Genomic DNA, 26,284 nt, shown 5'->3' with positions numbered 1-26,284 from the left:
AAGACCGTTACTAAACAGATCTAAATTGTCATTTGAGTTTATAAACTATGAACTATAAGCTCAACATTTTGTCTTATCGAACAAACTCCAAAATATAATCAAACAACCATTTCCTTGCAATTGAAATCCGTCATTCCGTTAAATAGCGGGTGGTTAATGTCTACTTAAAGCATCTTTAATGATAGCAACTAAAATGGGAAAACTAAATTATTTTAGGTGAGACCAAATTAACATGTAGGATTTAAATAATTCAAAATTGACATAAAAGCTTTTACTTTAATGGTGATTGTTTATAAATAACTTAAATTTGACTCCACATAAAATAAAAAATGATTTTGTTTTTGTTATACATGTGATACCTTTGGCCCGTTGATGTTTTTTAAGTTACCATTATATTTTATTTTAATAATATAAAATTATCTTTTTATGACAATAAAACTTAATGAACGTTGGTTATACAGTGAACGACAACTATATCTATTGTCAGGGGCGGTTCCAAGGTCCAGTTAGTCCAGGCACGCGCCCAGACTCAACTCCTATTTTCTTTGTACTCTTTCCAATTTAATAGCCGATTTTTAAACAAAACTCGGGACAAAATCAGTAAAAGTAGGATGTGAAAATTAAAACAGATGAATAATCAATGGTGTAAACTGCCTACTGCTTGTGTATTTGTTAAAGTTGCCAATATATATTCAGTAAATAATTAAAAGGTGTATCATTAAAGCTAATACCGCTTCTTCTACATTAGGAACCTTCCTTCTATCTTCTACCTTCACGTGTAGTACTAAATCCTAATTAAGAAATACTCCATCTAATTTAACGGATATGATAATTAAATGCAAAGAACTGAGATAGAAATAGTTGGCATATATTGTGAGTTAATGTAACTTGAAAACATGGACATGCATTGCACTGAATTATTTTGGTCAAGGCAACACAGCACCTTTTCAACTAATCTAACACGCTTAATTAAAAACTCACATAAATTCTACCCAACATTGTTAACTCAGAGGGAGAATATGCGGGTTATAGGCAGAGAGATTGGTGTTTATGTTTTGTTGTTGTTTTTGTTCATGTGTGACCTAGTCAAAACATTAAGTTTTAAATATTGTAATTTAATCTTATCAAAATTAATTATAAGTGATATTTAAGCTCGGTCAAAGATCATATTTTAATTTAAAAAGGATTTAAATAAAAAACAATTTTAAAAATTTAAAATGACTTGTCAAGAATATCATTATATATTAATAAAAAAAATTACTCAATTTTTGAATTTTAAAAAAATATGTTACTCATGTGAAAGACCTATCCAGATTCTCTTAAATTTTATTTTGTTTCATCTTTAAATAGTGTAAACAATTAATAATTATTAATATGTTTAATCATCTTTAAGTACTATAAAGTTTAAAGATTATGATTATTAATAATTTTAACAATTAATGCTTATTAATAACTTTTCATATATAACATAAATAAAAAAATTTACACCAACAAAAGTCGAACAAATGACCCTTTATCTAATCATCTTACATAATTATTCTTCATCTATAACTAGAGGTGAAAATAGGTCAGGCCGATAACAGGGACCTACAGACTAGTTTATATAGGTTCAGACCAGGTCATACATTATTTTTAAATAGAAAAGACCTAAGCTTTTTTATAAGCCTATTTAGTTAAAAAGGTTAGGTCTCAGGCCATAAAAAGTCTTTTAAGCCTATTAGGCCGGCCTATTTAAATAAATATGAATATTTTTTTATCATCATTATGTTATGTTTTGTACTTTAAATTAAAATACATTAATAAAACTTGATTATCTTGAAGAACTTGTGAAAATAAGATGAAAACACCTGAGGAACATTGTTCTCATAAGTTATTTTAGTTAGTTAGTTTATTTAAATATTATTTAAATTTCTTATTTACATATGTTTAAAACAAGTAGGCTTTTATGTAGGCTAACAGGCTAACCAGGCCTTCGAAAAGGCAGACACATGCCTAAAGTATAAGCCTATGACAGGCTACAGGCTTCAATTTTTTTGACAGGCCGGACTTAGGCTTGGCAAAGCCTAACTCCGCCCAACCTATTTCCATTCCTACTCTCGACTAGTGAAAGTTATATATATATATATATATATATATATATATATATATATATATATATATATATATATATTGAATTTAATAAATTTGGAGGTCACGTGCTAAGAGTCTTCTTGCTCTTATTCAGCTCGGTTCTGATAATACAGGTGAAAAACGAGTCATCACACCCGCCTATCAAAATTTGGAAAAAAATAATAGAACAAACATAAATAATAGAGAGTGCAGATTAAAATTTTAATTCTTTTTACGAAAAAATAAAGATGAAACCGACTCGATAGATTATGCATCATAAAGTCTAAAACTTACAAAATTTAATATCCCGTCAATAACCGCTTCCGCAAATATAAAGGAACGTAGTATGGTGTATGACCTTAAAACCTAAATTCAATCTATAAAAAAATATATGTAATATAGACATGTCCAATAAAGCTAACTCGTTTAGTAAAAAAAATTAATAATAAAAATATTTTTAATTTAATTTTTTTATGTGACATATAATTAAAAAAAACAATAGATAATTTTTTTAGAATAAATTATAAAGAATTATTAATTTATAGTTCAGAGAAAATAAATTATAACTGATGTGTTCATAAATAAATAAATTATAATTTATGTAAGCAGAAGATGAAGATCTAACCACTTTCGTATTGCTACTTTCTTTTTCAATTCTAGTAGGAAGAAACCATACATGATTAATGAATAAATAATTGTGTATAATATATTAGTATAATATTTTTGAGAATGTAATATATTATAATTTCAATAAATTCAATAAAATTAATTATATTTATTAACTCATAAGTTGTCTTTATCATGAGTTTGAACTTATGGACGGTTAGATTCGTGGGACCTATATTCAATTGTTATTTATTTATCAAACCCAAACTTTCTGTCTCCAAAATTAGAATCAAGCCAAGCTCAATCCAGAGGTGAATGCACCATCACATGTGTCAGGGTTGTCTTTGCGCTTATCGGAAACTTAGGCCATTGTAACCGGACACCAAACAAATATTTATTTCAAGTAACTACACAAAAACTCACTTTATAATTTAAGCTACAGTAGTAGTACAGAGCATTCCACGTGAATAAAAAAAAAAACCTTATTTTTAATATTTAAGCTAACATCAATCATAGTTTAGTTTAGTTCTCGTGATTTTAGGTTATGGATGGACATTTAAAATTTAATAATGTGTGTGTTGAGTAATCAGAGCTGTGTATGTATGTCACAGGTGCAATGTACCTGACTCGTATGAAGAATGAATGGACAAGATAGTTGTTGTTAAATGTTAAATGATCGACTTAAATTTTTTTTATCGAAGACGTTTTATTTGGTATGGCTTAGGAGGTAGCGATAGATTAAACTAAAATATATACCTAGACAACTTGGATTAAATAAACCAAGTGTATTGATACCATGTAAAAATGGTGAAATATAAAAATAATCAAGTTCAAACAAAAAATCATGTAAAAATTATAATATACATGAAACAAGTTCAAATAACCAACAAGTTGTATGGTGTCAGGATGAGATGCGGCATCAAATACCGTGTATAGGATCGTCAAAGCAGACACTTCCACAACTCAATACGGGGTCTTAAGGTCGCTGAAGAGAGTAAGATAGTGGACATATATATAAACTCCAAATTTGTGCGCAAAGAAAGTACATGCTACTAGATGTAGCATGTACGCCTTAGCGGCAACCTGATAACTCCCTGCATCGACAAGCGGCTGATAAACCTTCCTCAACCAAAACATCCTTAGGTGAAAGCCTCGAGTGTCACCAAACTCCTTGAGCACAACCAGCTCATTAACATCTAATGCATCTATCACCATGTGCACCGTCGTCGCCTGGTCCCTATGAAATGGTGTAAAAAACGTACCAGCAATAGGAAGGTGAAATAGGGAATGCACATCATCCAGAGTCACTGCCATCTCACCGAATGGAAGATGGAAGGATGAGGTCTCTGGGTGCCATATCTCTACAAAAGCTAATAATAGAGGGGCGTCCAGCATCGTCAGGGAGCATCTAGCAAATTCCAGCAAATAGAAGTCCCAAACTATCCTCGCCACGTGCTCAAGCATCGGTCTCTTAAGGAAGTTCTTCAACTTCGACCTGTGAGAAGTGACCTTCAGCACTGGACGCTCCTGTAACAAAAAAATACATTTAAAACACAGTATGTAATAAAAATTGCATAATAAAAATTAAACACTTAAGCAATGTTATATACCTCGCCCTGCTATATCCTAAGAGCGACATGGTCAGCATATCCTGTCAAAATGGACATGTCAGAAGGTCCTCCTGGAAAAACTCCATCAGTGTATACTGATAGCTCAGTAGATGCAGCTGTAGTAGTGTCTGTATCATGCATCACCCGCTCCTCCGCAACCCCCTCCTCAACCACAGTCACTCGCTCCTCAACCCTAGGCACCTCCTCATCAGTAACAGGTACCTGCTCCTCAGCAGTGGCCACCGGCTGCTTGCAACAGTCACAGACTCCTGAACAACAACCTCCGGCTCAACCTCATCCTGATGCACCTGCCCGTCCACAGCAGTGGAAGCTCTACCACCTTGGCGCGGAGGTGCACGGAACCCCCTACCCGCCTGCTCAGCCCTCCGTTTTCAGTTAGAACCGGTCGGAGGAACGCGTCCAGCACGTAAGACTGACGTATCAGCCTCATCAGCATCAGCTCGAGCACGAGCATCGACTCTATCGATGGCCCGTCCCGCAACAGTATCATCCCTGCCTCTAGTCCTCACTGAAAAAAATTTAAAAATATAAGAAAAATAACATTTTTAAAAAAATAGAAATTTCAAAAATTTCAAAATTCTCAGTAATGGAGAAACTACCGGAAATTTCAAAATTTGCAGTATTTTTAAAAATTTATAAAGATACCAGAAATTTTGAAGTTTCCGGTACAAAGTACCGTAAATTCTAAAATTTCCGGTACAAAATACCATAAATTTCACAATTTCCGGTAAAAAATACCGGAGACTTACTTGTTTTCTCGAAATTTCCGGTAACGTTGCTCAGATTTTCGGTATCGCCCAAATATTTAAAATTTCCGGTTATCCACGCAGATTTCAAAAAATGTGGTAAATGATTTTTGTTGGACATTTTAGTTTTTTCAACCATTTTGAAAGGTGTCAGGGATAATTTGAGGGATGACAAGACAAATTCTCTCATTTCTAACTTGGTACATTCTTTAATAGTTTTTCTTAATTGAAATAAGATAGATATTTGTTTTTTTGGTATTTTAGACTAACTAAAATAATGATGGTCCTCATAATTATTTTATTAAAATTATTTTATCAGTCAAAATTAGTAATAAGTTTATAAAAAAAAAATTCATTAATATATAATAGTAAGACTTCATATCAAACAACAAAATAAAGGAAATATATCTCACATTGTTTACGGATAAAGTCTAATTTATTTTATATAAAATGATATATCACATCTTAGAAGTTAATTTTGTAGGAATGAGATAGATTAAATACTAATTGTATCGTGATATCAAAGACTATTCATCGGATCACCATGTGTAACCTACTAATTATATTCACGCTCCAAATTAAATAGTAGTGTGCATAAGAGGTATATTAAAAATTTCACAATCGGACATCGCTTAGAGATGACCATTTATTGTAGATCTATGATTCTTTATCAAATCAAATATAATTGTATACATTGTTTTCGAATTTCAAACAACACTACTCTTCTTATAGTGGTAGAGCTAGGCCGTTTTTATTTTTGATAATACTATATGAATTTGTTTGATAGCTCAATGAAATGTGTGAATACCATTTTGAATACGTACTTGAGTTTAATTACTATTAGTGATATGTGATAAAGTTTGAACTTGAGACCTCGAACTCTCAAAAAGCACTTACTCACTTTTATGCCACAATGTATTTCAAATTAATAGGTGAAACAAATTTTAGTTATACATTTATTTTATTATAATTTAAACACTTGTTTTTCAAAATTATAATTTTTTTGAATGTTTGGAGTGGTCATGGCCACCTCTATAACATGTTGTAGCTCCACATCTGCTTTTCTTTTATGATTAAAGTCACTTGATCAATAATTATAATTTGATTGATAAATTAGACCTATATTATTTTATGAAACTCTTTAATTTGATAAGATCATATCAAGGTTAGATTTGCCTTTATTGCATTTACTTAATATTTTATGAAAATCTTTAATTTCAGTACTTATGAATCACTAGTTGCATACTTACTAGAACTCACAACATATTTTCTTAAGTTGATTCAATGCATCTATGATTTTTTTATTTTTATCTTCGAGGGATTTCACACGAATCCTATAAGTCACAATGCATTTTTTAACTTTCATTTTCTTTACACATTTTTACACTTAAATCATACATTTGTTTATAGAAATAGTGGTTACCTCATCATCATCTTCACATGTAATTTTAAAATAGGTGCTTACCTCTTCATTTGATTCTCCAAATGATACTTCAGATGATGTTTAAGATGACTTTGTATATAATTATTTAGATAATTTTTCATCTAATTCTTCTCATGATGCTTCAAATTATTTTTCGGATAATTCTTTATCTAATTCTAATGACACTTCAAATTATTCTTCAGATGATACTTTAGATGATTTTCAGATAACTCTTCATCTAATTCTAATGACACTTGAAATGATTCTTCAAATGACGCTCCAAATACATTTGAATCTTCCTCTTTGAAAACTTCCCCTTATTGAAGTATTTGTTATAACTCTTTGAGTTTTTGTTGTAACTTTTGAATATATTTCAAAAGTTTTAAATGATTTTATCTCATTTTTAATTGACAAATATAAGAAAGTGTTTTTTTAATATTAATTGTTATTATTTATTTTATTTTATGATGATTTTAAATTGGTCAAATAATTTAATTACTCCAACTTTCTCTTTCTTATATAAAGTCCCCTACCATTTACAAGAAAGATATAGAAAAAAATAGAACGTAAAAATATTTTGTCTTTCCTTTCTTCTTCTTTTTTTGGTTGCATCTCCTGACAAATAATATTTCTTGTTGTTCTGATGCCTCAGAGTCTTATTAAGAATCTAAGAAGAACCTGTTGAATCCTGGGGGATTTGCGCTTATGAGGCGGATAAATCCTTAAGGACAGTGTTTTTACACGCCTCAGGTATATATAATTGTTTATTATTTTGCAGGTCAAAGATCAATGATTACAATAAAATGAAATCAAACTACATGGGTGATCAAATTCTACAACAGTTTCTTGATGATCTTCAACTTATTTTACTTACCTTGTAAATCACAAATAATATTTGAATCTCCATATTCTAGTACTCGATCAGGTTTTAGATACCAATTCTTGAGTCATTGTTACTCATTAGAATTACACTTTTTGAAATAATAGTCAAGAGTTTTAATACACGAGCACCATTTTTGTATATATTCTTTATTCTCATTTGATGTCTTACCTTCTTGGTCTAGTGTGTTGATCGTTTCCCTTTTGACCTTATTAGAGCCTTCTAAGATTATTTCAAGGGTGTCACACACTTCTTTAATAGTGCTACAGTTAGAAACATAATTGTACTCTTTAGTACTTTAACGCATTTATCATCGAATATCTTGCTTTAAAATTTTGTTTCTTTTTCTTTAGTGGTCCATAATTTAATCAATTTGTCCACTACTTCATTATTAATGAAAAGAGTAGGAACAATAGGGCCATTTTGAATATAATCCCACAAATCAAAATCAGTAGCATCTAAAAACATTTTCATTCTTGCTTTCTATATGGTAAACCCTTCATCGTTAAATGGGTGTGGGTTGTTCATAAAAAAGCATATTGTTAAAAGAGCAGTGACTGTAGCATGTTATCCCAAACTTCCGACCTATCTTTCACATTCTGGTATAATAAAAAAATTATCCACATAACGCCCTGAGTTAATTGGAAGCGGTTTTAAACACCCACCTTATATAAGCTTCACATGTGTCAGTTTCAGGTTTTTTTTTTCAACCCTGACTCTAATTTTTTTTCAAATATTTCATTGACTATGGTATTAGAGTGTTAACCTTTCAAGTCTACGCCTCTCAACTGCACCAAAAGCACGCATTAATGCCTTGTAAGATATCTTTCACATTCCATTTCATATTCCTGGTTCAACCACGAGACAGTGGCACCGTTTTTCCGAATCAACATCCCATTCCCTCGAATTCATTAGTCAAGTAACTCCATACACAATAGGGGTGAATTGTGATATCAAATTTCAAAATTCGATTTAAGAAATACTTTAATTTGAAAATATTTTATGTTAAAAGAGAAAATAAACAAAGATGAAGCAACGAAATAATAAAAAAGAGAATATGTAGAGAAATAAATAGCATAAAATAAATAACAGGAAATAAAAGACATGAGGATAAAAAGATCACACTAGATATTTACCCTGGTTCAGCCTTAACCACTTGGCCTACTCCAATCCTCAAGAGTTCCCCCTTGAGATTTTCGCTATAACAAACTTGAGCCTTTTATAAGATCAACCCAAACCACAAAAAAACTTGAGCTTTTGCATAGAATCAATCCAACAATCTTTCACAAAGAACCTAGAGTTTTTACACAGACTTAACTGAATAACCATTACAATTAGAGCTTTTACACAAGCTTAACTCAATAACCATCACCCAAGTTTTTTTATACATTTACCTTGCAACCTTCAAATCTATTTTAAAAAGGATCACAAAGGGAACTACACCTTTGGATAAACAATTTCAGCACAACACAAGTCTCCGATGAAAATTTTCATTTTCATGGCACTAAGGCAACTCTAGTGAAAAAAACTTTATGAAAAAATGATAGCAAAATGATAGTAGAAAGTTTCTAATCAGAAAACTGATGTATTTTAAAATAAGTATAAGCCTTTTTATTTAGGAAATAATCCATCTTAAAAAGAAAACAATCCTTTTTCCTTTTCACACTTTTAATTGATTAAATTTAATTGATAACAAATCAATTTCACCACAAATAGGAACTTTGAATTCCGATGTCACTTAATTGGTTAAAAGTCATCTTAATCAATTTTGAGACGTTTCTCTTCGTTTATGTCCACTGCCTTCCTAATTGATCAAACAAACCTCTTTAGTGTTTAAGCACTTTCTTGAATTGGTTTTTAAGATTTTTATAAAAAAGATAAGAGGTTTAAAATATTTATTATCTGTATGTCCATTGCCTTAGTACCTCAAGAATTAGTATTGCTTCAGTTATAATTAATTGATAGGAAAGAGATGCAACGGTAAGCGCCGGATCATGTGAGCTTTTACACTTTCACATCTTCAAAATCAAAACTTCAAGACCTTGCCCAATGGTTGTAATAATTCTTAGAAGGAGCTTTAGGACTCCTTCATTGCCCAATTCAGTGTCCAAAAGCACTAACCCAATATAATAGCCATAATTAGTGGGATCTAACAAAATAAAGAAGAAACTATAAACTGATTCATCAAGGTAGCGGTATTTGTAGGGAATGATGAGTTTAATGTTCGATATTTAATAAGGGGTTGAGGCGGAATTTCATGTTCCACAAGAAGCTGGGGTTGGAAGGAGACATAAGTCTAAATTATCTCCTAACTAAGTACTAGCCCTACATCAAATACTAAGAAAAGCTCATGGAAGAATAGATAACCACCTCTAAGACAGTGAAGACTGGGGGCCTCAAGCCAGATTCTCGTCTTACATTCCCCTTAACTTATCAATAAAGTTCATGCAATAATGTACAAATACCAACTTCAAGGAAGAAATAAAAATGAAACCTTTAGCAAGATCCTAAAGATTGAAGCTATTTGTCTCCCTTCCGTCCTCAACTGTAATTTCTTCTTATAAATCTTTCTTAACCATCTTCTCGAGAAACTCTAGCAAAGGGGAAACAAGTACAAAAGAGAAATAAACTTTGGTAGTTGCCTTGAAAGAAGTGATTTTGGTGGGTCTCGTGCATAGAAGCCACTAGAGAAACACCATAAATACGTCGGAGCAATAATCGACATGAATTGTTTGTGAAAACTTGAAGAAACTACATAGAAATAGAGGAGGAATACTCAAGTGTCAAGAGTGGGAAAAGGGTAAAAAAGCTATCCTTGGACTCCTTATGTATCTCTTGGTACATATTTTACACGATCAACTTTAGATATCATCAAAAAGTACAATTGTGCTACCAACAGTCATAATCACACCTAGATCTATCCAAACACTCAAGTACCCTAAAAAGAGTTCCATTATCGCTTTTTGGCCTAGAACCACACGTCAAGGTCATCTAAGAAACGTTGAATTTATGAGATGATCATTTAATGTGCATGTTCCCAATGCAACCGACTTTCCTTCAAAACATTTCCACGTCCTTCAACTAGAGGACAACTTGAGAACTCGATAAATAGTCAGGGGTAGCACGAGCAATACAAATCTCGCTTAAAAAATTAGTAGCAAGGACTTAGGGGGAAACTATCCCAGGCCATTCACAAGGGCACAAACAAAGGCTCAATTGGGTGGCCAAACACAAAAGATGCTAGCAACAAATAGAGGATAGTGAGACCTTAGCAAACATGGAGCATGTGATCCCAATATCAGACCTATCACCCACTGTTATACCTAATCAAACAATGCGTCAAATTAATCAGATGTGATTTTAACCACTCACCCTATATAAGCATCACACACGCGCGCGTACACACACACACACACACACACCAATTTTAGGTATCTTTTCATTTTCACTCTTAAATGTTTTTTTAAAATTTTTACTGACTTGTGTAATGTAGTTTTAACCCTGTAGTTCCTCGACTTCATCGTACCAAAAACACTCATCACCGCACTAGAAAATATCCTTCCTATCTCGTTTCCTATTCCTATGCTAATTCTAACATAAAACAATTACAAGTAAATTTTACTCTTACTAAGGACAATAATTTAGGTTGTTCATCTAACAATTAATTTAATTCATTAAATAAAACAAACATCTCCAGAGACAATTTAGATAACATATTTAATCTACTAAAAAATACTATGAAATAACATGTGACTATTTTTTTTATAGAATAAAGTGTAAAAAAAATTATGTGAAAAATTGATATATGTGATTAAAAATTGAAATTTGATATTTAAATCTTTAATATATTTTGTTGTTTATATGTTTCTCAGAAGAAAATAAGTTAGTACAATTCTTAAGGCTGTCCAAATAAGAAAAGACATCAATATTTAAAGAAAATGAACACATATGTAAATAAGGTAGAGTTGTCATGAAAATTAGTTTGATGTCTCTTTCTATTGTATTTCACACTATATACAACAGTGTCAGTAGTTACAGATAATTATAGTTCATAATGAATAATTACAATTTATAACGACTAATTACAAATCATTATGACTATCCTTCTAATCTAGGAAAGTAAATTGTTCACAATATAGGCAAAGATTAATCCTGATTAATGTTTCCCTCAAATTGATGTGGCTGGTCAAAAGAATCAATTTTTTAACAAGAAACTGATGTCGTGGGCGTGGAACAACCTTGTAAAAAATATTTGTGATATGCAATTGAGTACTGACATAAGGAAGTGATATCAATCGGTTATCATATGTGTCACAAATTGAAGGACAATCAACTTCTATATGTTTGGTACGTTTATGAAAAATATGATTTACAACAATTTGAATGACACTTGTATTGTCAGCATAAAGCGAAGTATACTCTTTTTGGGGAAATCCAAGTTCACCCAAAATATCACGAAGCTCGAGTATTTTTTAGCAAGAAGGAGACATTGTGAATACAAGATCACACTCATAAAGATGTTTTTGATTCATGGCAAACTCAACAAGCATACAAGCAACAAGATACAAGCAGAAGAACTCAAAGAAAAGCAAGCATTGATCACTCATAATAGAGCAGGTCGACCTACTATGCATACAGGTCGACTCAACACAAGCAAAATAAGAGGAACTCAGAAAAACAGCAGTCAGGTCGACCTACTCCCAACACAGGTCGACCCAAAATGAAGAAATTTACATATCATTCAGCTAGGTCGACCTACACAACAACTACAGGTCGACCTAAAATGAAGAAACCTACATATCATTCTGCTAGGTCGACCTACACAACAACTACAGGTCGACCTAAAATGAAGAAACCTACATATCATTCTGCTAGGTCGACCTACACAACAACTAGGTCGACCTAATCTGAGGAAATGTCACCAAAACGCATCTGAAGTGGATTCCGGTCGACCTACTTCTTTAACAGGTCGACCTAACTGGGAGCAAAATCATTTAAAGTTAATGCAGCTCTGTTAGGTCGACCTAAGCACCACAAGAGGTCGACCTAATTGATAAAAAATGCCAAAATTTCTGTTCTTCTCTTCTCCAATTGATAAGCTCTCATATATATTGTCCAAGGTTTAATTATTGCATGCAACACCAACGACTGAAAGATACACAAAGTTTTCTTATCTTCGTTCTTCATCATCTCCAACACAATTACACATAATCATTCTTGCGTTGAGGGTTAGTGATCGAGTTCGATAACGTCCATGGAACGGAATTGAAGATTCCTAGTGGGTGAAGATTTGTGGGGTTTTTGGTGAATAAAATCCGAGGGTTTTGTCCTCCAAGATAGGTGTTTCTTGGGGGTTTTTATCAAGAGGTTTCATCAAGGATCCATCTGAGTGTGAAGATTGAAGAACAAGGGTTCAAGGCAATTCAAGACACTGCAGAAAAGGGATCGAGTGAAGCTCTTGGATCACCTTGATCTGGCTCAAGATTAAGGGGGAAGAAGATTCAAAGGATCGACAATTTCAGTTTATTGTTTATCGCTTTGCTTTCTTCTTTGTATAAACTGCTTTCAACATTAATGAAAGATTTCCCAATTTCAATTTGGAATTGGGGGCAGACGTAGTCGTAGCGAGGACGATCGACGAACTGCCTGAACAAATATCGTGTTCTTGTCGCTTTTACCTTTTCATTTACATTCTGTTCATATTTGGTCATAATTGCAAAATTGATTAACGATTCAAGTGTTAAAATTGTGAATTAAGGTTCTGCATAAACATCACAATTCACCACACATTGAATCATCATCGATTTGAACATTATCACCAAGTGTTTGTCTTTTTGCTTATTCCATTATTACTGCATTGCAAACCAAAGTTTGTCAATTTAGAAGTTAATTGATTTTCAGCTGTGAAACGTATTGATTCGATATCATATCACTTCATCGTCAATCTCAATTATCTTGTGTTTTTGTCACATATACGACCCTTGCAATAGCGGTCCGGAATAGACGCAAGTCGATTCAGAACCGCTTTCGCTCTAGTTCGAAATAATTCCGAAAAACTTCGTGAGATCTATTCACCCCCCCCCTCTAGATCCTCAGGCCAGCGTCTAACAAGTGGCATCAAGAGTTTGGTTAATTCCGTGCTACGTGAAACACTTATTGGAAAGATGGCTTCCGGACCTAAAGGGGCTCATAATAGAGCTCCAGTTTTCAACGGTGAAAACTACGGCTATTGGAAGGATTGTATGTGTGTCCATATCAATGCAATTGATAGGAACATCTGGACAGCTATTGTTAATGGTCCCTTTCAGATCACCATAACAAATGCAGCTGGTGCAGTTGTTCCAAAACCAGAAAATACTTGGGATGCTGAAGATGAAAAGAGATATGCATACGATTGGAAAGCGAGAAACATTCTAACCTCAGCTCTAGGAGTTGATGAATACTATCGCGTTTCCCATTGTAGATCCGCTAAAGCTATGTGGTACACATTGCAAGTTGCCCACGAGGGAACAGATGATGTCAAACTAGCTAGGATCAATACGTTAACTCAAGAGTTCGAACTGTTCCAAATGGAAGATGGTGAATCCATCGAAAACATGCAGAAGAGATTCGTTCACCTGAAAAATCGGTTAAATTCTCTTGATAGACCTGTTTCCAATGCAGTTGCTACTAACAAAATCTTAAGATGTTTGAACAGGGAATGGCAACCCAAAGTTACAGCAATAAAGGAAGCAAATGATCTAAACACTTTAGACATTACCACTCTCTTTGGTAAACTAGAGGAACATGAACAACACCTTAAATGCCTTGACATGCATGAGAAAAGGGCAAAGAAAGAAAAGAACATGGAGAAAGAGGTAGAGAAGAAGTCAATAGCTCTAAAGGCTTCAAGCTCCAAGACCTCAAGACAAGAGCTAGAAGATAGTGATACAAGTAATGACGAAGACTCCGATGATGAGGAAATGGGACTGTTTGTGCGAAGATACAACAAATATCTAAAGAAAAATGGAGCAAAGCATTCTGACAAAGGCTTGATCAACTATAGAAAGCAATCAAACAAGTTCAAACAAGATGACAACAACAAGGGAAAAATCAAAGGGCCTTGCTTTAATTGTGGGAAACCCGGTCACTACAAACCGGATTGTCCATACCTTAAGAAGGAAAAAGAGAAGAACCAAAGAAAAGGTCATAACAAATCTAAAAGAGCCTACATAGCATGGGAAAGTGATTCATCTAGTGAAAGCTCATCAAGCGATGAAGAAGAATTAGCAAACTTATGTTTTATGGCTCATCAACACAAGAAAAAGAAAGCTGAAAAGTGTCTTGACATTGCCAAAAGGTTGTGGTTCCTTGATAGCGGATGTTCAAGACACATGACGGGAGATATATCTCTTTTCGTTGAGTTTCAAGCAAAGAAAAAGGGGTATGTCACCTATGGAGACAACAATCGGGGAGCCATACTTGGTAAAGGAAGTGTAGGTAACCCTTCTACCACGACTATAACTGATGTGCTGCTAGTAAAAGGCCTTAAACATAATCTTTTAAGTATAAGTCAATTGTGTGACAAAGATTTTAAAGTAATGTTTACAAATTCTGGCTGCACAATAGAACATACTAAGAAAAGAGACATTATGTTTAAGGGCTTAAGAGTAAACAACATCTACATGCTAAACTTGGATGAGGTATCTAAGTCTAGTACCAAATGTCTAATTGCTCTAGGCGAAGACTCATGGTTTTGGCATAGACGTCTCGCCCACATAAACTTTGACTTACTTAATAAAGTTGTCACAAAAGATTTAGTAATCGGCTTACCTAAAATGAAGTTTTCAAAAGATCATCTATGTGATGCTTATCAAAAGGGAAAGCAAACAAAAATCTCTTTTAAATCAAAGAACGTGGTTTCAACATCACGCCCTCTTGAACTACTTCACATGGATCTCTTTGGCCCTTCAAGGACTAAAAGCATAAGTGGAAACACCTATGGTTTTGTCATTGTTGATGATTACTCTAGATTTTGTTGGACAATCTTTCTACCTAGTAAGGATCAAACTTTTCCAGCTTTCACACAATTTGCAGGATTATGTCAAAATAAAATGAACAACAAAATAGTTGCAATTCGAAGTGATCACGGTGGAGAGTTTGAAAACTATCTTTTTGAAAAATACTGTGATAAACATGGAATTGAGCATAACTTTTCAGCTCCTAGAACACCACAACAAAACGGAGTAGTTGAACGTAAAAATCGGGTTCTAGAGGAGCTGGCAAGAACAATGCTGAATGAGGGTAATCTACCTAAGTATTTCTGGGCTGACGCAATTAGCACCGCATGTTATGTTTTGAATAGGATAATAATACGTCCTATACTGAACAAAACTCCCTATGAATTACTAAAAGGTAGAAAACCAAATGAATCTCATCTCCATGTATTCGGTTGCAAGTGTTTTGTCTTGAACAATGGTAAGGATAATCTTGGTAAATTCGATGCTAAAGCTAATGAGGGCATATTCCTTGGTTACTCACAATCTAGCAAAGCATATCGGGTATATAATAAGATATTACTTATAGTAGAAGAGTCAGTACACGTGTCTTTTGATGAATCTTATACAAAATATGCCGAGAAAGGTCTTTCATTTAATGGTGCAGGTCCATCCACTAAAGACATTGTCAGAGATAAGGAAGACGAGAATGAAAGTATTGTAAAGAAAGATGCTGAGAAAGAGAAAGATGAGTCTCATGATGAAAATGAAAAGGAAAGCATCTCAAATAATGAAGAACTTCCTAAGGCTTGGACAAATGTGAAAGATCATCCAATTGACAACATAATAGGAGACATCTCAAAAGGCGTTACAACACGCTCAAAGATAAGTAACTTCTGTCATCATTTTGCTTTTGTTTCACAAGTTGAGCCGAAAAACGCTAAGGGCGCATTACTTGATGACCATTGGCTAATGGCCATGCAAGAAGAATTAAACCAATTTAAACGGAATGATGTTTGGGACTTAGTCCCTCATCTGGGAGATCATCAAGTAATCGGCACTAGATGGGTTTTTCGTAACAAACTTGATGAAAACGGCGTTATTACTAGAAATAAAGCTAGATTAGTTGCCCAAGGTTACAATAAAGAGGAATGTATTGATTATGAAGAGACATACGCTCCTGTAGCACGTCTCGAAGCTATTCGCCTCTTGCTTGCCTATGCTAGTTCAAAAGACTTCAAACTATTCCAAATGGATGTTAAAAGTGCCTTTCTAAATGGCTACATAAATGAAGAAGTCTATGTTGCTCAGCCACCCGGCTTTGAGAATTACATGTATCCCACTCATGTTTATAAGCTGAAACGTGCTCTATACGGTCTTAAACAAGCCCCTCGGGCTTGGTACGAACGATTGAGTAAATTTCTTCTTAGCCAAGGGTACTCTAGAGGTAAAGTTGACACTACTCTCTTTATTAAAAGAAAAGATAAAGATGTTCTCTTAGTGCAAGTATATGTAGATAATATTATATTTGGATCGACTAATGCAAAACTTGTCAAAGATTTTTCTAAGCTTATGCAGAGTGAATTTGAGATGAGTCTCATGGGTGAGCTAAATTTCTTCCTTGGCCTACAAATCAAGCAACTCGGTCATGGTACGTTTGTGAGTCAAACTAAATACTGTACAGAGCTGCTCAAAAGATTTGGAATGAGTGAAGCGAAGGAGATTAACACACCTATGGCAACAAACACTAACCTAGACAAAGATGAAAAAGGGAAAGAGGTTGATGTAAAATTGTACCGAGGTATGATAGGTTGACTATTGTATCTTACTGCCTCAAGACCAGACATTATGTTTAGTGTGTGTATGTGTGCAAGATATCAATCTTGTCCAAAAGAATCTCACCTCAAAGCTGTCAAAAGAATTCTGCGTTATTTACGTGGAACTACTACTTATAGCCTATGGTATCCAAAGGGAAATGACTGCTATTTGGTAGGATTCTCCGACTCAGATTTTGCTGGCTGCAAATCAGATAGAAAAAGCACCAGTGGAACATGTCATCTATTCTCAAATTCATTGATAAGTTGGCATAGCAAGAAACAAGTATCGGTTGCATTATCTACTGCTGAGGCAGAATATGTAGCTGCAGGGAGCTGTTGTGCGCAGATATTATGGCTCAAGCAACAACTTCTTGACTTTGGTATTAAGCTTGATCATATACCTATCATGTGCGACAACACAAGTGCAATAAACTTAAGCAAGAATCCTGTCCTCCACTCACGAACCAAACATATTGAAATAAGGCATCACTTCCTAAGAGATCATGTAGAGAAAGGAGACGTTATATTTGAACATGTAGAAAGTAAGAAGCAACTAGCTGACATATTCACCAAACCTCTAGCAACGGAGCAATACTTCAACATTCGTAGGGAATTAGGGATACTCGATATCTCTAATTTGGGCTAATCACGTTTGTTCTCTATTAATGTTATTCCTTTACTTTATATCTATTTTTTGCTAACATTTCTCTTAGCGTAAAGGTAGTTCACTATCAAGCCAGGCGTGATTCCACATTGACCAAAGGCTGCCACTAAAGTTGACACCTACATATTGAGAAAGCGGTAACGTAACTGTTGTTCACTTCCAAAAATATTATTGATACTATAATATGCTATCAATTAACATGCTTATAGTGACTTCATACATATATCTCTCTTGCTCATGTATGTGTTTCATCTTTAATGTACCTTTAAACATATTTGGCTCTCATGCTATCACTATCTACCTTTTATCTACTATACTATAAATGCTAGCGGTTTATCTATGTTTCTCTCGTTACTCTCCTCTTCTATTTTTCTTGTATCTCTTTTGATGTTGTCAAAGGGGGAGATAGATGCTGAGTGTACGGGGGAGCTCAGCTGAGTGAATAGTCGCTGAGTGTACGGGGGAGCTTTTACCACTTATTGCCAAAGCTTCTACTACCGGTTTGCCATCATCAAAAAGGGGGAGTATGTGAATACAAGATCACGCTCATAAAGATGTTTTTGATTCATGGCAAACTCAACAAGCATACAAGCAACAAGGTACAAGCAGAAGAACTCAAAGAAAAGCAAGCATTGATCACTCATAACAGAGCAGGTCGACCTACTATGCATACAGGTCGAGTCAACACAAGCAAAATAAGAGGAACTCAGAAAAACAGCAGTCAGGTCGACCTACTCCCAACACAGGTCGACCTAAAATGAAGAAATTTACATATCATTCTGCTAGGTCGACCTACACAACAACTACAGGTCGACCTAAAATGAAGAAACCTACATATCATTCTGCTAGGTCGACCTACACAACAACTAGGTCGACCTAATCTGAGGAAATGTCACCAAAACGCATCTGAAGTGGATTCCGGTTGACCTACTTCTTTAACAGGTCGACCTAACTGGGAGCAAAATCATTTAAAGTTAATGCAGCTCTGTTAGGTCGACCTAAGCACCACAAGAGGTCGACCTAATTGATAAAAAATGCCAAAATTTATGTTCTTCTCTTCTCCAACTGATAAGCTCTCATATATATTGTCCAAGGTTCAATTATTGCATGCAACACCAACGATTGAAAGATACACAAAGTCTTCTCATCTTCGTTCTTCATCATCTCCAACACAATTACACATAATCATTCTTGCATTGAGGGTTAGTGATCGAGTTCGATAACGTCCATGGAACGGAATTGAAGATTCCTAGTGGGTGAAGATTTGTGGGGTTTTTGGTGAATAAAATCCGAGGGTTTTGTCCTCCAAGATAGGTGTTTCTTGGGGGTTTTTATCAAGAGGTTTCATCAAGGATCCATCTGAGTGTGAAGATTGAAGAACAAGGGTTCAAGGCAATTCAAGACACTGCAGAAAAGGGATCGAGTGAAGCTCTTGGATCACCTTGATCTGGCTCAAGATTAAGGGGGAAGAAGATTCAAAGGATCGATAATTTCGGTTTATTGTTTATCGCTTTGCTTTCTTCTTTGTATAAACTGCTTTCAACATTAATGAAAGATTTCCCAATTTCAATTTGGAATTGGGGGCAGACGTAGTCGTAGCGAGGACGATCGACGAACTGCCTGAACAAATATCGTGTTCTTGTCGCTTTTACCTTTTCATTTACATTCTGTTCATATTTGGTCATAATTGCAAAATTGATTAACGATTCAAGTGTTAAAATTATGAATTAAGGTTCTGCATAAACATCACAATTCACCACACATTGAATCATCATCGATTTGAACATTATCACCAAGTGTTTGTCTTTTTGCTTATTCCATTATTACTGCATTGCAAACCAAAGTTTGTCAATTTAGAAGTTAATTGATTTTCAGCTGTGAAACGTATTGATTCGATATCATATCACTTCATCGTCAATCTCAATTATCTTGTGTTTTTGTCACATATACGACCCTTGTAATAGCGGTCCAGAATAGACGCAAGTCGATTCAGAACCGCTTTCGCTCTAGTTCGAAATAATTCCGAAAAACTTCGTGAGATCTATTCACCCCCCCTCTAGATCCTCAGGCCAGCTTCTAACAGACATGGCACGATACTCAAATTCAGTAGAAGATTTAGAAACTCTTGTTTTCTTCTAACTTTTCCAAGAGATCAATGAATAACCAAGAAACATGCACCAACCAGTGACAGATTCAAGAGTATTATGACACCTTGCCCAATCAACATCACAATATTAATTCTTGTTTAAGTCTCTGAATGAAAGCATGCATGGTCAGAACCAATAATAACCATATCATCAACATATAGAAGAAGTAAGACAATACTCGTAGATGTGCTATGATAAATAGAGAGGAATCATATTGACTACGAGTAAAGGAGAATCAAAGTATAGTAGTGTCAAATTTCTCATACCACGGTTTAGGTGTTTGTTTCGAACCATATAAGGAGCGTTTAAGCTTGCAAACACTCTTGGATGAATAGAACAAGCCTTGAGGATGTGTCATATGAATGTCTTCAGTCAGGTCACAATGAAGACAAACATTCTCCACATCCATTTAATGAAGAAACCATCCATTTGAAGCAACTATACATATTATAGAGTGGAGAGTTATCATTTTGGCAACCGGTCCAAATGTCTCATCATGATCAATTATATATTTCTGCTTATTTCTTAAGACAACCAAGCGAGCCTTGTAACAGTTGAGGGATCCATCATAATTCAATTTCACTTAATGCTCCCATTTGCAGCCAATGGGTTTGACATAAACAATATACCATGTGAAATTCTCTTGAAGAGCTTAAAATTCCTCATTCATTGCTTTTATCCAACACACATCTTTCATAGCCTATGAGCAATAAGTAGGAATATATATGCTAGACAGTGTGAAAGTTAGAGAAGTGTGCGTGGAATCATACCTATCTGGTAAATATCTATCTGGTGCTTGAAATGTTTGACCAAAACATCGTGGTTCAACTAGTATAGGATCAGGCGACGGTTTAGCATCCAAAAAGGGTGTGGGAACATATTGTGGATGTTTTTTTGACATATACGTGATATGGTTTATAACGTTCTATAGATTGAGGAATAATAGAAAACTTAGGATGAGTAACAATATTATTAATGGCAAGAGAAACATGGGAAAACATAAACTCATTATAAAAAAAAGTTACAATCATAAAAACGCAAAAATGATGGTTAGAGACATCATAACACACAAAACCCTTATTAGAATGACTATACCCCATAAATGCATATTGAACAGATTATGCTCCGAGCTTATGCTTTTTAAATTGAGATAAGTGAATAAAACACACACACACACACACACACTTAAAAGTATGTAAATCACTATAATCAGAATGATTTTTAAAAAGAAAGATAGGGGAATCAAGATCAATAACTGTAGAAGGCTCTAAGCAGCACATGGAACCACCACAGACACAAAAACAACAACTTCATGAGACATGGCTCTTTGAGTAATGAGACGTTGTTCCTCCCTTAGAAGTCCTCTAACACATGTATCCAAAGAAGGAACGAGATTTCTATTAAGCAAAACACCTTTAACAACTTCAAATTTTGGGCGAAGTTTCATGAGAAATTGATCTTGGCTACTTGTTTTATAAACCTCTCGGAGAGCCGCGATTGAACAGGAGCAGATTGTTATGTCCTCATATTCAGAAAACTAGAATAATATTCTTGAATAGATAAATTACATTGTTTGTAATTGGCTATCTATAGCTCCAATCGAAAATGTTTGAGTGCATTGTCTTGGTTGTAAATACCCTTCAAATAAACCCACATTTCTTGAGCAGTTGAAAGTAAGCGCAAATTATTGATCATTTGAGGATCAATAATAGAGGATCCAAGTGGTTAATTAAGTACCTTCGGTTTCACGCTCATCTAGCACAACTTTTTCTGTAGAAGCCTTTGACACATCGTCTAGGTGACTCCATAATCCCTTTCCCTTCACATAATTTTTGAATTTAAAATCCTAAGAAGAATAATTCTTGGCAGTAAAACAAATACAAAAATAATTTCTTTTGCTTTCCATAACCATGATAGAAATAACACTTTTTAACTAAATCTCTTGGTCACGTGGAACAATTTTTTTATAGTAACAAATAGATAATTGCAATAAGCAATCATCAAATCATCGAACACAAACCACAAACCACACTTGAGAAATTATCGAACAACAAACACTCCTAAAAGAAACAGCGAATCCCAAGCAAACACAGAATACGATCTCAAAACAAAATCGATCGCAAAACCAAATCACAATCACAAAGCAACATTGAAACACAAATCAACGACAGAATCACGACACGAATCAATGACGAAATCATGATCACGAATCAACGACAAAATCACGACCACAAGGCAACACCGACTCAAGCAAACAACTACAATCAAGGTTTCGACAAATAATTTCGAAATAATAACACATGAATGAAAGAAACAATTTCATAAGCAACCTAGTGGGGGTTCACTTAACAAGGCCAAGGTAACATGATTCTACATGTTTAGTTGATCGAACTTTCTGATACCATATTATAAAAATTAACTCGGTGTCTTTCTCCATTATATATATATATATATATATATATATATATATATATATATATATATATATATATATATATATATATATATATATATATATATATATATATAATTCAAATTCTTAGGATGAAAGTGATTTTTATAGAATTTTTATTTTTGATTGTGAAAGTTGAATACACACTCTTGCTTGAGTATAATTTATGATTATTTTTACAATTATTTACATTATTATCACTCTAAATATCTTACATGTCACATATATTCTGTAGTCAAGTATATCCACATCAGCATCAAATAAATCCACATGGTATATGCTTACTCTAGTTCGGCAAATAAGAACAAAAATATAAAATAGTTATCAAAACCCAAAATTAAATTGACAGGTAAGCAATTATTTTAGTGATCAACATTTAATCTGTTATCATTATAATTTTTTGAATGCGTTAAAATATATGCTATATATTTTAAATATGTTTCTTTTTTGTAATTTTATAGATTAAACTAATTAATTAAAAACAGATTTAATGTTTAAAATACATCCTAAAAAAACATTTGAACACATTTAAAATTTTCATATATTTAAAGAATTGAAATTTAGAATGACAGCGAAGATAAAAATTATTGTTCATTCATAAAACTACATTTTTTTCACAAAAGGATTATGAGTGGAGCAGCTTATGTGTCACTGAAAAGGGCAAGATTCTATTTTAGTCTATTGCAATTCACGAGTAATTTGAAATTCAATTTTTCTTTAAAATATTCTACACCTATATTTGTGATATCATTTTCTGTAAAATTCTGTAATCAAGATAATGACTTTGCCGTTATCCACTTGCAATAACAAAAATTTTAAACTAAAAATCAATAGTATTATATGTATTCCATTATTAAATTATTAAATCTTAATCCAATGGTTATTAAAAATCTCAATGGTGAATTTTGATGAATGCAATGAATTCAATTTATGTGAAACAACCTACCTAACCTTTGCAAGTAATGAAGCGCAGTGGCGTATGGTGTTTGCCAAGTCATGAAGTACAGGTGGAAATTTGAAATCAAAAGAAGTAAATAATCCAGTGTGGTGGTCACGTGCCTAGACATGAATATTTGGGCTTACATCACGTGCTTCCTCGGATACCTCCATAAATATTCATAATTCCACTATTGGATGAATGCCAGTTGTATATCTATTCATCCGCGCTTCCCCATAAAAATTACACACCATTCCAGACTGTCATCTCCAACGTCTTTCTCCATAATTTCACCTACCCTTTTCCCATTCTACCCCTCACGTCCTTTTCGTATTTTCAATAACTTATCCGTTTATAGGGTTAATCATGACAATTCACCCACCTCTCCAATCCAACTGGCCAAAGCTGTCATGCTTTTGTCACATTGCTAACCCCACAAAACAAAGCCAACCTTCACTTATTTCCACAAAGGGTTGCACTTTCTTCTTGTGTCTTGTCTCACTAAAACACCTCTCTTTTTAACTATCTCTCACCTCACTTCATACGCTTGTTTCTCACGCTTCATCAAAACACAAACCCGAAACCCGCGCGTGTTTTACACATGCTGAAATTCACGTGAGAATGATAGATCAACAGTACTGAATGAAGGGTCCCTCTTTGGGTTGCTTACTGGACAAGCCGTGGCTCGTAAATGCCAGTAAGGCTAACCACTTCCCACACATAAAAGTCACTCTTTAATTACTTTCTCTCTCTTTTCTTTCTTGGCAAGTTTCTGTATCCCACTGTTAAATTTTACTAGAAAAAGTTTTTTAATTTTTAATTTTAATCAATAAAAATAAAACCCCACCTGGGCTACCACTATATAAACCACTCTTCACACATTATCTAAATCACACCAATTTACAAAATCCTTCTTATAACTCGAATCCATTTCAAAAAGAGCTGTTTCTAATCTTGCCTCAGTTTTCTTTTCACAATTTTAGCAATGGCTTCCAATTTTGAATGTTTTCTCAAAATCTTTCTTCTCATCTCAGTTTTTCACCTTTCTTTAGCTGCTAGGAATCTGAATGAACTTGTTCAGGACCAATCTCAGCTTCTTCACTACCACAACGGTCCTCTACTCTATGGTAAAATCTCTGTGAATCTCATTTGGTATGGTCACTTCAAACCATCCCAAAAAGCTATAATCACTGATTTTTTCACCTCACTCTCTTCTCCATCTTCTCAACCCAACCAACCTTCCGTTTCCGGATGGTGGAAAACCACTGAAAAATACTATCACCTCACCTCAAAGAAGAAAGCTTCACAGCTTTCTCTTACTCTGAGTAAGCAAATTCTCGACGAGAATTACTCACTTGGAAAATCACTCACAAGCAAAAACCTTATCGAACTAGCTTCTAAAGGAGACAACAAAGACTCCATTAACGTTGTTCTAACATCCGCTGATGTTGCTGTTGAACGTTTCTGTATGGACCGATGTGGAACTCACGGTTCTTCATATTCTTCTGCTGTTCCTGTAAAGGGTAAGAGCTACAAATTCGCTTACATCTGGGTTGGTAATTCCGAAACACAATGTCCAGGTCAATGCGCGTGGCCATTTCACCAACCAATCTACGGGCCTCAAAGCCCACCTTTGGTTTCCCCAAACAACGATGTTGGCCTTGACGGAATGGTGATCAATTTGGCTAGTCTTTTGGCTGGAACTGCAACAAACCCTTTTGGAAATGGGTACTTTCAGGGTCCTTCTGAAGCTCCTCTTGAAGCTGCTTCTGCTTGTCCTGGTGTTTATGGGAAAGGTGCTTACCCTGGTTATGCTGGTGATTTGCTTGTTGATACTACTACTGGCGCTAGCTACAACGCACATGGTGATAATGGAAGGAAGTATCTTCTTCCTGCTTTGTATGATCCTTCTACTGCTACTTGCTCAACAATTGTGTGATGGAAGGATTTAGCATTGTTACTCTACTCTACCACTGCTGCTACTATGTTAGGAACAAGAGATTATGTAGAATGGTGTTGTACAAATAATCAATTATGTAGGATTAATTCATTAATTTTTTGATATCTTTTGATTTTGGGGATTTTGTAACGATGAACAAGCAAATGTACTATGGTTTGCTGTTTTAAATATATCATATTTTAGCAGATTGTTTTTAATCTATTTTTCTATTTTTGGGTTTTGTAGTGCTAAACTGAGATTAGGGACAGTACTTATTCATCACGGATTGGGTCCAGTTATTAATTACGGGTTGGCTCAATTGGGTACTGGGTAATGCTGGACATTGGGGGTTGGGGTCGGTATTGTTCGAAAACCACGGGTAGAAGAACAAAAACCAGTACAGGTGAGAGAGTGGGAAAATGAAAATCAATTAATTGATTGGTTGGGTATTTCGCATTAGCCTAAAACTAGTACAGGTATATTGCTAGTTCTATCACATTATCAAAGGATAACAGGTATAGTGCTAGTTCTATCACATTATCAAAGGATAATCTCACAGGGTGTGGGGACTGGACTACAAGTTGGTGAACCACGATAAGTTTTCTTGTGTTTTTCTTTTATATTCTCTTATATTATTCACTACTATATTTAATCACCCACATTGGCACTCCTTATTTAACATAAACCTCTAATTTATTACTTATCTTACTTCTATCTTTAAGCTAAATTTTAATACTTAAACAAATTTAAAAAGGACACAATCCAACCCCTTTGTTGTGTCTTACCTTTTTCCATCAATTAATATCAGAGCTTCGGGCTCTAAATATATAAAACACTTAACCGTGTTAGAGTTAATCGATCAAAACCAGAAATGACTAATACAAAGTTTATAGCTGAAGGAGTGAGATAAGGTCTATGAATATTCGCTTTTTGTTTACTTGCTTTTAATAACTCGTC

General features: G+C 34.2%; 2 protein-coding genes across 2 annotated transcripts; one reads left to right on the top strand and one right to left on the bottom strand.

Moving 5' to 3' along the window:
* Positions 1 to 3,678: 3,678 nt before the first annotated feature.
* Positions 3,679 to 5,213, bottom strand: LOC131658415 (uncharacterized). The gene is made up of 4 exons (XM_058927710.1): positions 5,096 to 5,213; positions 4,729 to 4,854; positions 4,353 to 4,594; positions 3,679 to 4,242 (listed from the first exon to the last, which is right to left on the bottom strand). Exons 1-4 carry the CDS (start codon positions 5,211 to 5,213, stop codon positions 3,679 to 3,681), a joined length of 1,050 nt encoding a protein of 349 aa, XP_058783693.1.
* A 19,057-nt stretch (positions 5,214 to 24,270) lies between these two features.
* LOC131662061 (protein PHOSPHATE-INDUCED 1-like) lies at positions 24,271 to 25,533 on the top strand. The gene has a single exon (XM_058931743.1). The coding sequence runs from the start codon at positions 24,374 to 24,376 to the stop codon at positions 25,325 to 25,327; it is 954 nt and encodes a 317-aa protein (XP_058787726.1). The 5' UTR covers positions 24,271 to 24,373; the 3' UTR covers positions 25,328 to 25,533.
* Positions 25,534 to 26,284: the final 751 nt, after the last annotated feature.

The sequence above is a fragment of the Vicia villosa genome, linkage group LG3 (assembly GCF_029867415.1).
Source record: "Vicia villosa cultivar HV-30 ecotype Madison, WI linkage group LG3, Vvil1.0, whole genome shotgun sequence".
Classification (NCBI taxonomy): Eukaryota; Viridiplantae; Streptophyta; class Magnoliopsida; order Fabales; family Fabaceae; genus Vicia; species Vicia villosa.
Note: the sequence above shows the minus strand (reverse complement) of the source record. Positions and strands in the feature narration are given on the sequence as shown.